The following is a 14,750-nucleotide window of genomic DNA, read 5'->3' as shown; positions in this document are numbered from 1 at the left end:
ATAAAAACAAGATGATTAATATTAATCTTTTGTTTTCTCCCAATCATCTCAGAAAGGGGAGTACGTTCAAACTGTTCATACTTGTGTGGCAGGTATCTCCACAAAACCCCTGGTTAAAACAGTAAATTAAACTAGGTTAAACCTCTTGTTTCTGACCTGACTCAGTGGTAGAAGCCGGCTGAAGAGACTGTCCCACATGATGAGGAGGAGGAGGAGATGGAGACACAGTCCTGTTGATCCTTCCTCTCCTCTCTATAGATGGCTGATGGTCATCTGAATCTTCCACCTTGTGGATCTGTCTGTAGGCTTCATGAAGAGCCTCCATCTCTGACCCTCCACTCTGCACGTACGGCTGACCTGGACCAAACACAAAAAATCAGTTTTAAAACCAAGAACTAAGAGCTGCTCTCATGGGGCAAAAGAGATTTTTGTCAAAGCAAACTAATGATAGTATTCTGTGAGAATCTGATGGCTGGTGCCACATTTTTATGGATGATGATTTTATGGAGGCTGGGCAAACACTACATGATTTTAAGCCTGACTTTAGGGCCACCTCTGACGATCAGGAGATGAGGCTGGTCCTGAGTCAAAGCTCATCCCAGTCAAATCATTGAATGTGTGGAGTCCACATGGTTATTTAAGATGCACTATATGGACAAAAGTATTTGTTCACCTGACCATTCTACCATCAGGGACTGTAATGACAGTACTCAAAGACATGTACTTTAATATGGAGTTGGCATTTTGCAGCTATAACAGCCTGCACTCTTCTTGGAAGGCCTTCCACAACATTTTGGAGTATTTCTGTGGGAATTTGTATCTATTCAATCTGAGGTCAGGCACTGATGTTGGACGAGAGGGCCCGGCTCACAATCTCCATTCCAGTTTATCCCAAAGGTGCCCAACTGGGTTAAGGTCAGGGCTTTAGCGGTCATTGACCCCACTCTGGGATTTTACATTTTCTTCTTCCTTATGGCTGAGTTGCTGTTGTTCCTAAACGCTTACACCTTTCTCATAATATCACTTACAGTTGACTGTGGAATATCTAGCAGGGAGGAAATTTCACCAACTGTCTTATTGCAAAGACAGAATCCATCAGAGCACCATCCTAGAAGTCACTGAGCTCTTCAGAACGACCCATTTAGGATCACAAATGTTTGAAAATGGAAACTGCATGGCGATGTGTTTAATTTTATACACCTGTGGGAACTGATTGAAACACTTGAATTTAGTGCCCAGTACAAGTAATATTACCAAATATTTTTGTCCATATAATGCATTAATGATTCTAGGTCAGGCTGCTGCCAACAAAACACCTACAAACACCAGTCAGAGCCAGTAGACCAGGTAGCTTGTTCTTAAAAAATCACTTAGAATTTGAAAATTTTTAACCTCTGTCCAGTGATCCTACGCCGTTTTTTCCTCCGCCGTCTCCCCCGGTGTCCTCCAGAGAATCATACAGAGAAACTGAGACAATGCTTTAGTAAGAGTCATTCCCTTTGATAAAGAAACTCTTATACAGATCTGCAAAATTCCCTAGGAGGAGTATTGATATCCATGTTGAACTAAAACATATATGCACAATTTTCTGGATTTTTGGTTTTGTCTCTGCTGCAGTGCTTTGTTATGTCCTGATGTAAAAGCTGGATGTAGTGTGTTCTCTTTTACTGTAAGATAAAGAGACAAACTTTCTAAATCTAAGCATCACCATTTTCTCCTACCTTTAGCCAGAATTGGCGACATCTTAGACTTCTGAAACAAAAAAACAGCATGGGTTACTGAAAAAGCCAGCCTAAGATTAGCTTGTGATATTTTAAAAATTAAACAGCCTATCTCTGAAACACACACAAACAGCATCGCCAGCAAACACAACTAGGAGCCAAAAAATAACATATCCATGTGGGGTTTTGCAGGTAGGCCTACTTCCTGCTTATTTATGTCCTAGCAGAGCAGACACATCAGAAAGGGACTTCTGCTGTCTAAGGTACAATTAGAGTCATCAGCATGTCAAACCATTAAAGAGTAAATGTTAAATAAAGTAGAAGTCTTTAAAAAAGTCAACCAAATTTTCAAAGACCAATTTCTATAAACTCAGACCTCCTCATGAGGCTCTTTTCCCTTCTCCTCCTCCTCGAAATCGTCGCTGTAGTGTGGGGATCCTGTAATGGTGAAGAGAAAAACCTAATTAAGACTCACAAAAAGAAAAGGAGACTTCATCTGAAGCTTTATTGTTCCTACCAGAAGACTCTCTGATGGCTTCTATCACTTTGGCCTTCCTCTGATTGTCATCACTCTGCTCCATGTCTTCTTCAGCTTTCCTAAGGGGAATGTCATTGAAATCAAAACCACAACCCTGGAAACTAAAATCAAAACACTGATTTCATTCAGGTCTTTTGAAAATACTTCATTTATCCCATAACTTCACTTTTACAGGTGCATCTCAAAAATGAAAATATGTAAAAGTTCATTTTTTTCCTGTGACCTACTTCAGAAAGTTAAATTTCCATGTATTATAGATTCATCTTATACAAATTGAAATATTTCAAGATTTTCTTTGTTTTAATCTTGATGATTACGGCAAACAAAAATAAAAAATCTACTATCTAGTATATCTACAAAATGTAAGAATATTGTGGAAAAGTCTCGTATGCAAAGGTTTCCTGAACCTTCAATCTCTCACTCTTGTTCAGCACACACAACTGCCATCATGGGGAAGACTGCTGACATGACATTTCTCTAGAAGACAATAACTGACACCCTCTACAAGCCACAGAAGGTCACTGCTGAAAGGGCAGGCTGTTCTCAGATGCTGTATGTTCTTTTCCTCCTTCTCCAGCTGAAGAAGATCCCCTAAGTCCTTGAATCTGCTTTGTTTGACAGTCCTCTGAGGGCTGAGCTTGTTCAACTTTTCTTACCATACTTTTCTCTTCCAGTCAGCTTTTCATTAATATACCTACAGTGCCGTGAAAGGTATTTACCCCCTTTCTGATTCATGTTTTTTTTTTTTTTTCATATTTATCACACTACAATGTTTCGGATCATCAAACCAATTTTAGTATATCACAAAGACCACCCAAGTAAATACAAAATGCAGTTCTAAATGATGATTTTATCTATTAAGGGAAAAAAAATCCAAACCTATCTGGCCCTATGTGAAAAAGTAATTCCCCCTGAACCTAATAATTGGTTGTGCCACCCTTGGCAGCAATAACTGAAATTAAGCATTAGTGATACCTGGTGATGAGTGTTTCTCATTGCCATGGAGGAATTTTGGCCCTCTCGTCTTCACAGAATGTTTTAACTCAGCCATACTGGGGGGTTTTCCAAGGGTTTTTAAGGTCACACCACAGCATCTCAATTGGATTTAAGTCTGTATTTTGACTTGGCCAGTCCAAAACCTAATTTTGTGGGGTTTTTTAGCCATTCAGAGGTGGACTTGCTGGTATGTTTTGGGTCGTTGTCCTGCTGCATAACCCAAGAGCGCTTGAGCTTGAGGGCAGGAACTGATGGCCGGATGTTGGTCTTCAGGATTTTCTGGTAGACAGCAGAATTCATGGTTCCATCAATCACAGCAAGTGGTCCAGGTCCCGAAGCAGCAAAGCAGCCCCAGACCATCACACTACCACCACCATGTTTGACCGTTGGCATGATGTTCTTTTTATCAAATGCTTTGTTATTTTTACGCCAAATATAACGGGCCGCATACCTTCCAAAAAGTTTAACTTTTGTCTCGTCAGTCCACAGAATATTTCTCCAAAAGTCTTGGGGATCATCAAAATGTTTCTTGGCAAATGTGAGACAAGCCCTTGTGTTCTTTTTTGTCAGCAGTGGTTTTGGCCTTGGATCTCTCCCATGATGCCATTTTTGCCCAGAGTCTTTCTTGTGGTTGAGGCATGAACTCTGACCTTAACTGAGGCCAGTGAAGCACGCAGTTCTTTAGATGTGGTTATGGGTTCTTTTGTGACCTCCTGGATGAGTCGTTGTTGCGCTCTTGGAGTCCTTTTGGTTGTCCGACCATCCCTGGGAAGGTTCACCGCTGTTCCCACTTTTTTTCCATTTGTGGATAATGGCTCTGACCGTGGTTTGCTGGAGTCCCAAAGCCTTGGAAATGGCTTTGTAACCATTTCCAGACTGATAGATTTCAATCACTTTGTGTCTTATTTTTTCTTTCATTTTTTTGGATCGTGGCATGATGCATTTCTTGTAGCCTACTTCACTTTGTCTGACAGCTTCTATTTAAGGGATTTCTTCATCCAACAAATCTGGTGGTAATCAGGCCTGGGTGTGGCCAGTGAAATTGAACTCAGCTTTCCAAGAACTGTGATTAATCATAGTTAACTCATGATTTAACAAGGGAGGCAATTTCTTTTTCACATAGGCCCAGATAGGTTTGGATTTTTTTCCCTTAATAAATAAAATCATCATTCAGAAACTGCATTTTGTATTTACTTGGGTTGTCTTTGTGAGATATTAAAATTGGTTTGATTATCCAAAATATTTAAGTGTGATAAATATGCAAAAAAAAAAAAAAAACAAACAAACAAACAAAAAAAACATGAATCAGAAAGAGGGCAAATACTTTTTCACAACACTGTAGGTGTCATGAAAAAGTGGTTTGCTGACCATGGTATTACTGTGTTTGACCGGCCAGCAAACTGGTCTGACCTGAACCCCATAGAGAATCTCTAGGAAAATGTTGAGAAGATGAGAGAGACCAGATTCAACAATCCAGATGAGCTTAAGGCTGCTTTTAGATCACTTTGTATGAGATGCAGCTAGAATGTACGGAAGTTTCACTTCTCAAATTAAATCATAGGGAACAATGAACTTTTTATATTATTCTGATTTTTCAGATGCACCTGTAAACTGAGTTTCAGCAGGACAGAGAACTGAATTAAGTTCTGTCTCTTTTTCTAAGAGACACATTTCTTCTAAATGTAGAAATCACAGCCGACTCATATTTAGGCAGAGTACCGCAGAGCATCGCCAACACACCGTCACATAACGACAGCATAGGCCCCTAAGGTGTAGATTAAACACAGAAGTATAAACGGGTCTTTACTCTTCAGTAAGTGTATCTGATAAGAGAATAAAAACACACCTGATGTTCGCACCGTCAGTAGAGCTCATAGAGTCAAGCTCTCTGTTCAGTCTGGAGTAATCGATCATTGACGAAGCTCCAGCCTCCAGCTGTGAGAAAAAGCGAGCTTTCTCTTGTTCCTCCTCCAGAGTATCCAAACCCAAACTGGTGGTGTTGACAGCTGGAACCAGCTCAGTGTCTGCACATTGAATAAGGTTAAGGTTCAGTATAAAAATTTTAGCTTAATAGCTGGTTCAGAGAGGATAAGAAACACAAACTAGAGAGGTAAACTAGTCCATAAAAATATAATACAATACATACAGGTGGGCAGTTGTTTTAGCAGAAGTATGTATTCACTGATGAGGAAGAAAAGCATCGCAGTTGACTTTACCACTGCTAATCTGTGTGCACAGTGCACACAAGCATGTGAATATCAAGGGATGTGCAGTCGCCCACCACCCTTATTGTAAAGACACTGATTGCGCAGCAACTTACAAAATACAGCACTTTAAAAGAAAGTTAGTGGCTGTTTGTATTCATTGTGTTTATTCACAAGTCCAGGCGGATCCTGGTATTAAATGTGGGATATTGCAGGTAATTGGTCAAGTCGCGGTTCTGAGCTCTATGGGTGCAGAATTGGACCTGTGTTGGACTCTACATTCTGTTTAAAAATTGAACATCCTTAACTGATATGTATGACTCACATTTGCTGTACATACTTAAAAAATGTTTAATACCAATTTATATCTACCATTGATGAACTTTTATTATGGTGATAATATCATGCATTCCAATGTGTAACTCTCACCATCAGCATCTTTAAACTCTCCAACCTTTAATCCAGACCCTCCTGGATCCTCGTTCTCCTCCTGAATCGATTGAGACTTCCTGAAAGTCTTCCCAGACTCCTGCAGACCTTAAGATGTGGCACAGAGAAGTGTTTATTACTGCAATTCACAATTACTCACAACACCAAACTGTGAACCCATGGGGTATTAAACTGAGGCTTAAATCATGCTCCAGCCAATAAATACGATCAGACCGGACGGGTTGAAGGTAAGGTGCACGGCTCAGAAAAGGTCAGTGGGGAATTTTTGGGTCCAGTCTAGCTAAGGTTAGGGTTAGGGTTCTAAGCTCTCTTGCTCAGAGAGGGCTTTCTAAGGAGAACTACAAGTTGATCATCTAAAAATGGACTACTGGAGACAATGACGAACACTTGCCAGAGCCAAAGGTCCAACTAAAATCTCTCTACTTCTAAGGGTCTAAAGCAGCACTAGCCAAGGGTTTAAGGGTTTTATGGGTTAAATTTACCATCATCACTTTCTCTGTGAGTGTGGCCCTCACTGCTGTCTGCGGCAGAATCACTGCTGTGACTCTCCTCCGGTCTCCTCTCTTCTGACTCACTGTGGATGTGAGCAGGAGCACTCACACTGTCTGAATCTGAGTCGTCTGAGGGAGGAACCTTCTCTTTGAAGGTCTTGTCGGGTTTATCCAGAATTTTTTTGCGAGGTTTGGGAACCGGCTTAAGAACGGGCTCTGAGCTGACGACTTCAGACATGAAGAAGACAAAATAAAAGTTCCGAACTTGGGGTTGCAATGAGGTACAGATGCTCACAATCCTTTGAAATGTAACATCATTTTTAATTTTGGGATTATAAAAAACCCTAGAGGACAGTGTTAAAAAACTCGAAAGTTAGTCAGACCTCATTTCAACTATTTCTCACCTTCATCACTCTTTGGCTGAGGCTTTCTGGTTTTAATAAATCTGCTTTTGGTTGTCTCTGCAGGAAAAAGAGGAAAAACAGAAGAAGACAGGTTTTTAAATCTTAAAAGAAAGTAAACCGACTCGTACAGAGCTGTGAAAAATACTCCCAGCTATCCTCAGTATTCATGTTTTTGTTCTTAATGTGATGTTTCAAAGTAAGAGTGATTAATTGTTGGATGTTGTCAAACAAAAGGCAACAATTAATGACTACATGGTTTTCCATGTCTATTAAGATGGTGCCATGTCAGATGATGGGACAAAAACATTGTCCTGTCTTGGCCAAGAGATTAACAGGAATACAATTGTGATCTTGCCATCAACCATCATACACTGCCTACGTGACTGTTTGCAAGTCAATAGGTTGTCGAGGAGACGGGTCAGGGATAGGAAATGACTAAAGGTTGCTTTACACCTAACAACTTCTCCTCAAATTTCAGAATTGTAGACAAAACAAAGTAGGAGTAAAATCATGGAAGTCTTGCTAAAGTTTCAGCCTTAATCTTCAGGTGTAAGCTGGTCATAAAACTCTACCTGAGAAGTTTTAAGGAAGTATATCCTCGGTCTTGGCGTTATGACAATACCAGATCTCCCTCAATCACCAGATCTCAATCCAATAGAGCACCTTTGGGATGTGGTAGAATGGGAGATTCACATCATGGATGTGCAGCTGACAAATCTGCAGCAACCGTTTGATGCTATCATGTCAATATGGACCAAAATCTCTGAGGAATGTTTCTAACACCGTGTTGAAACTTTCCCAGAGAGAGAATTAAGAGAGTTCTGAAGATAAAAGGAGTCTAATATTCTGTCTAATGTTGTGCATTTATAGTTTGATGTATTTTTCCTGTGGTTGGGTCAATAATGCGGCTGTTTGAGAAGGGAAGGGTAAGAAATTCTTCATCAATAAAGCACAGGTGAGATCTACTTAGCAAGTTCATGTTTGCCAAATATAAATCAAGGATCATTGTCAGCTGTCAGTCAGTGTTCTGGTGCTATACTGTTAAAGACAGCCATGTTTTCATGGAGTTAACACTACATTTGATGGCAATCTATGGAGATTGCAATACAACAATGTGTAACGTTTAGGTTCAAAGCTAACTAAGTGGGGCTTACTTTTGCGTGGCTGCACCAGTCCATACATCTTATTTCTTAGCTGTGCCAAACATGGTTTGGGGTTTCAAACCCTAAAATGCCAATTCATCTAAATATTTTTTTAAGAATTAGGATGCAAAAATGTGTAAATCAAGTAATCTTGGGTCAAAACAGTAGTTTAATCTGTTAAACTAAATTACAGTTACTATTTTCATCTCATTAACCCCTCAGTCTCAGTTTGTCTCTAAAAGACGTGAAAATTGGAAAAATCAAACCTTGACACATTTTTCACAGCCCTGAAATGAAACGGTTTTCAAAGCGAGGTTCAGGGAGAAAAAAGTTTACACAGGACACACACAGAAATAACAGATGCAAAGGAAAGAAAACATGCTCATCTTGCTAGAAAAGGAGAGAAGAGATAGTGATGATAGAGAGGAGAGGTGCTGTAAGGAGTTAGGCTGGGAAAATAGAAACTTTGTTGGTTTTTCTTATCTGAGCAGAGGTTTATCAAGCCAGAATTGCTTTTTACCCTACTGAGTTTGAGGCCTTGTGGGTTTTTTAAATCACATAATTCAAAGAGACACCTACAATGTTATTTTAACATAACAGTCATTTCTTGCCCAGCCAGAACCCAGAGATCCTGCTGATAATCTGTTAAGTGACTTTAGGAGGGCTGTGCACAGGAAACGAAAATAATCAGACAGATTTTTAGCGTTTTTGCATGGAAGAATGAGCAAACTTTGGCATGTATACACTAATAGTGATTGTTGTCATAAAATCAAAAGGTGCTGATGAAGTGATGAAATTAAATTTTAGTCCAAGGCTGTGTATTTCTCCTGGAAAAATTTTTGATTGCTTTTCAGTTGAATTATATGTTTTGGGTTACATTTTCTTATGTCTTTGCCTCAGTTATTACACCAGAAAATGTGGTATATGAACAGGGGTATGCAGACTTTTTACAGTCACTGTCTTTCACCCTGATTGTAGTTTTATACAACTTATTTTAATAGCAATGTCATGCTGTGCAATTACATAATTGCATAAAATGCTGCCATTACTTTAGTATTCAGTAGTACTTCAAAGGTTTCCTAATGTCTGCAGAAAGGCCTTTAAGTTTACAATAGTACCACTATTGAACTTTGTAGTACCTTTACTTTCAAACAAGGAAAAACTTATCTTTGGAATACAGTCATTTTAAATGTAGCACTGTAAAAACTTCAGGATTTGCATGTTTTCTGCTACTTAATATTAACATGCCAAACTATCATTATTCTCTGTATTTTTATTGATAACCAAGCAAGAAGACTCATGATACCATTCATGATAGTAAGAGTAACTTCCAGTAGAATTGCAATTCCCCATAATTTTCAAATTGTGCAGTACTTTCTTCCTCAATTCCACATTTCTAGTCGTAATTTTTTCAGACTAAAAACATGTTGACATATCCAGATTACTGGATGAAATTCTTTACTACTTAATTAGAAAAATAGACACAGTCATTAACTCTACGGCTGAGTTGACCATTTAGACCGTCACTGAGCCAATGACAACTATAACCTGTTCCAACTGTACAAGCTACCCCCAGATTGTAAGCAGAAACCTTACCCCCATACTTGTGTATGGAACCTGCATTTTGTCCCTGCTTCATTCATGTTGTTGTGTTGTTTTAAGTTTCTTTTTATGCTGTTAGTCCTGCATGTCACCAGTGTCAATACTTCATTTTCTGTCATGATATTTCACCCAAAAATAATAAAAAAAAAAAAAAGTCCTTTCTTATTATTACCTCTCCTTGATCCTCCATCGCTGTGATCTTCATCTTGCCACCATGACACTGTTGGTTTCTTGGTTGATGATTTCTTGCTGCTTTTAGCAGAAGTCCACTTTTCCAACCTGCCAAAATCCACCGAGTCATCTGAAACAGACTGAAAACAAGGAAAGGGGGTTTGTTTAGAGCAGGGACTTTATGAAACGAGAAATCATTATTGGGTTAAGGGATGTATGATAGTAGCAGCAAGGCATCGGTATCTAAGATAATAGATTTAAAAGTTAAATATCACTGTCTGCAGATGCATGAACTTCTGCTGAAATTTACAGCTTATTTATTAGCAGTGAATATCAGCAGAATGCATGAATACATTTGTTCAGGTTTCAGAGGAACGAGTGGGCCAAAATTAATACTTCCATATGTTTATCATCCTCATTCCTTAGGCTTTAAAGTGAGCTCTGAGGACTGAGGTTTACATCTGAACTACAGCTTGTTTCATGGCTTACACTAGAGAAAAATGTGCGTGTTATTTCAAGCCCTTTGTTAGGATTGTCTCAGTAAATCACATTGCAAACCCACTGCTTAAGAGGTACAGTTAACTTCAATAGGCAAGTATAAGCTGAATAAAAAAGTCACATTTTTATTTTCAAACTTCACATAACTCTCTGTTTATAAGCAGGTGGTTGCTGATCTGTTTGAAGCTCTAAAAAAATGCAGATTTCTGATTCAGAAACTATTACACTTTCATTAAAAAGAGCAATAAGCCAACTCTTGCTCAGGAGAGACTGAGAGTTCTTAACAATTAAAAAGGGCGTATATAATTTGGTATCATATCAATAACAGATAAATGAGTTTGAAAATATTAACATATCTGATATCAGACAAAATCCTTTATTGAGAACCCCTCATTATTTTAGTTATCAATATGTTAACCATTTATGTTGCCGAGTCAGGATGTAAGCCTTTTCGTCAAACAAGGGCAATACGTCCATGCTTCTACCATTTATGCTATGGTTTGACTTTAAACTTAATATACAATTAAAGGATAATCAGTTTTTATTAGTGTTACTGAAATTGACTGGAATTGTCTCTTCTACGCAATACTGCACAAATCAATAAATGGCGTGATAATGAATGAATATTGTATTACGGTCTTTACGTTACCTCCTTTAGGAACAGCTCAAACTGCTCGTCCAGCTCCTCGTTAGTCAGTCTGTGAGACATTTTGGTGACATCTTCTTGATCAGTGAACTGGGAAAGCAAACAGCTAAAAAAGACACAAAATATTCAGGAGTGAATAACTGACATGTTGCACGTTTTTAAAAATGTTGAGCATTGATTTGTGTGTGATAAGAACACAACATTTGTGATGTGCAATATTATTGGCATGATACTGGTATCAGCAGATTACATCTCAAAAAGTTTTTAAATATAAGTGATATTATAACAGCTATACACATTACGAAGAAGTCATTACAGTGCAAATGTGTTGCCATTTGTTTTCGATTAGCCTAATTGCCCAGCCCTAATTAAAACCATATATTGAATCACAATACTTTGGGGTCACACTTTGATTATTTTTGCAAATAGTTCTGACCTAGTACAAGGTACTATCCCAGTTATTGCATCCCAATGGTCCGAGCACAAACCACTCAAACACTGAGATTTGTCACCAGACTCGCCAGCTCTGTCCCTTAAGGTTAACCTAGAAACGGTGCCACAGAATCACTGTGGTTGTGCTTTCTAAAAATGCAAAAACTTTAAGGCAGGGATATTTGATTAGTTTGTGATGGGTAGGACAAACAGATTATCTAATCATTTTATAGGTTCAGTCAATCAGTCAACCTGTTTTGGATTTTCTGAGCCATCATAACCTCTTCGATTGATTAAAGCATACACTTATTGATTAGGGGTGCAAAATACATGTATCTGTATTAAACCGTTCAATACAGTGCGCACCGAACCGAGACCACTGAATCGAACAATACGCAATTTTATATTTCTTTTATCAACTTCTGACGAGGCGCTCTGTGCTGAAAGCTCAGTGGATATGTTCTGCACAGCAGAACATGTGTCAGGTATAGCTGCACCAGATACATTTAATTTTTCAGTTGATGTTTTTTAAAATATTCTTATAGAAGTGTACACCATAGAACAGTGTTTCTCAAACTGTTTTCATGTCAGGGATTGAGTGTGTTTGTTTTATATTCTGCCAAAAATAGAAAAAACACCATCAGGGACCCCCAAATGACACAGTACTATTTGATATAGGAAAAGTATCGAACAATGACAAAAACGTATTGAACCGAACCAAACCGGGAATTTTGTGTATCGTTGCACCCCTAATATTGATGGTATTGCAGATGTAAATCTGCTTTAAATCCATGCCACTAGTCGCGATGCTGTTAACCCTCTCTTGTTCAGTACAAGCCCAGAAAAGGACCACATCTTTGCTCTCAACTTGTGGTCTGCCCCAAAGCCTTGGGGAGAGAAGTGGTGCCAAAGTTAGCATGCTTTTTCTGAAAATGCCTTCTCAAATGTTACTCCTTGCACACCAATATGCACTCATGGCATTATAAGCACACAGACCTTGCACAACCACATAAGAATACATTACTTCTCCATCTATTCACTGTGTAAGTCTCTGTTCCCTGTAACTCCTTTTTGTTACAGAGCTGTCCACAAGAGCTGAACTTTGATGCTGACATGCTGGGGTGGAGAGCGGTGCGTGTGATAGGCATGAATAAGGGATGTATGAAAAGAGGATAACTGAAGCAGAGAGGTGGAACAAACAAATCTGAAAATTAAAGTGCCCAATGATCGTAAAATACAATGAACTCACATTATCTCATTGATATCTTGTGTGGGTCATCGTTAAGCATAAGTAGTCTACTAAAGGGCCACAAAAATTACCTTGGGGCCTGACCCGGGCCCATGGCTTCCAATTGAAGAGCCTGATTTATAAATGAAGGGTAAATGAGAGATTTTTAATTGATTAAAATTAAAAACGTTCAACTGACAGCCTTTTACAAGCATGTTAAAAGAAACTAAGTTTTACCGTTGACATGATAGAAATTAAATGAACGAAATGCCCATGCAATTTAAATGAAAGACCATTTATTCTACGTTTGTAATAGTTTAATATCTCATAGTTAACAACCATACGTTGTCTTTTATTTGTCAGGGACCTAGATTGTCTCTGTACTCTTCTTGTGACGCTTGGGATTAACTTAAATCACTTCTAAAAGGTGAAATTTTATGCGATACGATGCTGTTCGTCAAAAATTATATAGCCGAATCCTTCTTGACAGACTTACGATTTGTGTCAGGAAAAACAGTTCACCTAATTCAAACACAAAATCAACAAAACAAAGACGTTATAAAATTTACTTAAAACAGAACGGGCTTTGTCGGTTGGATAAGAGTCAAGCTAATGGGTACAACAGCACTACTTCTGGGTATGTCTATCGAAATAAATCCATAATCGCAATCGATCATAGCAGTTAAGAAGCAATTGTGTCACGATCTTGGCCTCCTTTCTAGTCCTTTTATTGAATTTATTGTACTTTGCTTTGCGGAACGACAACGTATGTTCGAATCCTTCGTTGGAAGTGCCGTATCGGAGCTACTAACTTCGACGCCATTTTATTTTGAAGAACGTATAATGCTATTTCCGGTGTGGATGACCAGTAGCTTAATCTCCTTTGCTAATATTATTCGCTGGCCGAAATAACTGGCTTAAATGTCGCACAAATGATAAATAAAACAGAAACTTTAACAGGAGAATACACAAAATATATCAACGGAACTCAGAAAAGGCTTCATACCTCTGCAGCTCTCCAGGACGAATCCTTGTTGAACGTCTGTTTCTTCGGTTTGTTTTTCTATCAGTTCCCGCGACAACTACCGGGTGATAAGACCGACCTGATTGGCTTAAAAGGTGACGTCATGATAAATTTGAACCAATGAACTTACAGATAAAGAGACACGGCATTAATAAACCTTAACGAGATCAAAATTGCAATTTCGGCTGAAATAGCTTACATTAGTAGATGTAGTACATTATATTTGTAGTAGGACCCATTGGTTAAAAAGTAATCCAGTGCTGAAGTCCGTGTTGAAATCGGCCAAAAAGACGCTAATTTGAATATTTAATAAACTGCGGTTCTGTGATGATGCGTTCATTTGAGCTGGGAAATTTTAGTGTTTAAAGAATGGGTGTTAATATATCAATATATCAATGAAAATAACCTAGTCATTCAAAAATGTATTTATTTATTAATATTTTTAATCATTGAAGAACTTTTGGAGGGAGGTCCCAGCATTATTTATAATTTAAATGTAATTTATTCAGCCTATTTGTTTTAATACAATTTAATTTAAAAATTGCAATTAAATTTTATTTATATGCTTCAATCACCGTACCGAAAACGTACCGAACTGTGACTTCAAAACCGAGGTAAATACCGAACCGAAATTTTTCTGTACCATTACACCCATTATATATGTAGATTTTTTTTATTTATCTTTTTATTTTGTGTGGTTGGGACTGATTCATAAGAATGAGCAACTGAATTTGAGAATTGTACCTTTTCTTTATACCAGGAGGAAACAAAATAAAGGTCCCATGTACATCAGCAATCCTTTACTCTGTTATAGTAAGAGATTACTGAATAACTTATTTTGTGTTTTGCAGAGTTAAGACCATTGACACAGAGAGGGAGACTGCCCTTTTAAACCTGTGAACACTTGAAGGAGTAAAAGCAGCAAACTTGACAAGAAACGGCTTCCAACACCACCTTGACATGCATTCATGCTGTCCAGAGTTCCCTGCAGTGCTGCATTCCTTCTCATCGCAGTGACACATTTTGGGAATCATCCCTAAATGTGAGGATGGAGAGAACCGTTACAGTCAGGAGTAAAACACAGTGCAGCATCAAACTGCATGGACCGTTACATATTGAGAGAGTAAAGAGAAGTTTAGGTAACAGTTTTACTTTTAACCATTTAACTTTAATGTGACCTTCTTATTAAGTTACTATCACTCT

General features: G+C 38.3%; 1 protein-coding gene across 4 annotated transcripts in view; it reads right to left on the bottom strand.

Annotated features, from left to right (window-relative positions):
• cep162 (centrosomal protein 162) overlaps positions 1 to 13,626 on the bottom strand; it is a 29,946-nt gene extending 16,320 nt beyond the window's left edge. For 2 of the 4 annotated variants that reach the window (XM_041794055.1, XM_041794056.1), the window contains exons 1-11: positions 13,530 to 13,626; positions 10,867 to 10,969; positions 9,721 to 9,859; positions 6,805 to 6,861; positions 5,889 to 5,996; positions 5,102 to 5,279; positions 2,239 to 2,318; positions 2,098 to 2,159; positions 1,722 to 1,752; positions 1,393 to 1,467; positions 157 to 357 (exon numbers count right to left, since the gene is read on the bottom strand). In XM_041794055.1, coding sequence (XP_041649989.1) covers positions 157 to 357; positions 1,393 to 1,467; positions 1,722 to 1,752; positions 2,098 to 2,159; positions 2,239 to 2,318; positions 5,102 to 5,279; positions 5,889 to 5,996; positions 6,805 to 6,861; positions 9,721 to 9,859; positions 10,867 to 10,926 — 991 coding nt within the window. In that variant the 5' untranslated portion in view covers positions 10,927 to 10,969; positions 13,530 to 13,626. The remainder of the gene's footprint in view (positions 1 to 156; positions 358 to 1,392; positions 1,468 to 1,721; positions 1,753 to 2,097; positions 2,160 to 2,238; positions 2,319 to 5,101; positions 5,280 to 5,888; positions 5,997 to 6,804; positions 6,862 to 9,720; positions 9,860 to 10,866; positions 10,970 to 13,529) is intronic. The other 2 variants (XM_041794057.1, XM_041794058.1) reach the window with 1 other exon arrangement.
• Between the last annotated feature and the right edge of the window lie 1,124 nt (positions 13,627 to 14,750).

Source organism: Cheilinus undulatus, linkage group 8, assembly GCF_018320785.1.
Source record: "Cheilinus undulatus linkage group 8, ASM1832078v1, whole genome shotgun sequence".
Classification (NCBI taxonomy): domain Eukaryota; kingdom Metazoa; phylum Chordata; class Actinopteri; order Labriformes; family Labridae; genus Cheilinus; species Cheilinus undulatus.
Note: the sequence above shows the minus strand (reverse complement) of the source record. Positions and strands in the feature narration are given on the sequence as shown.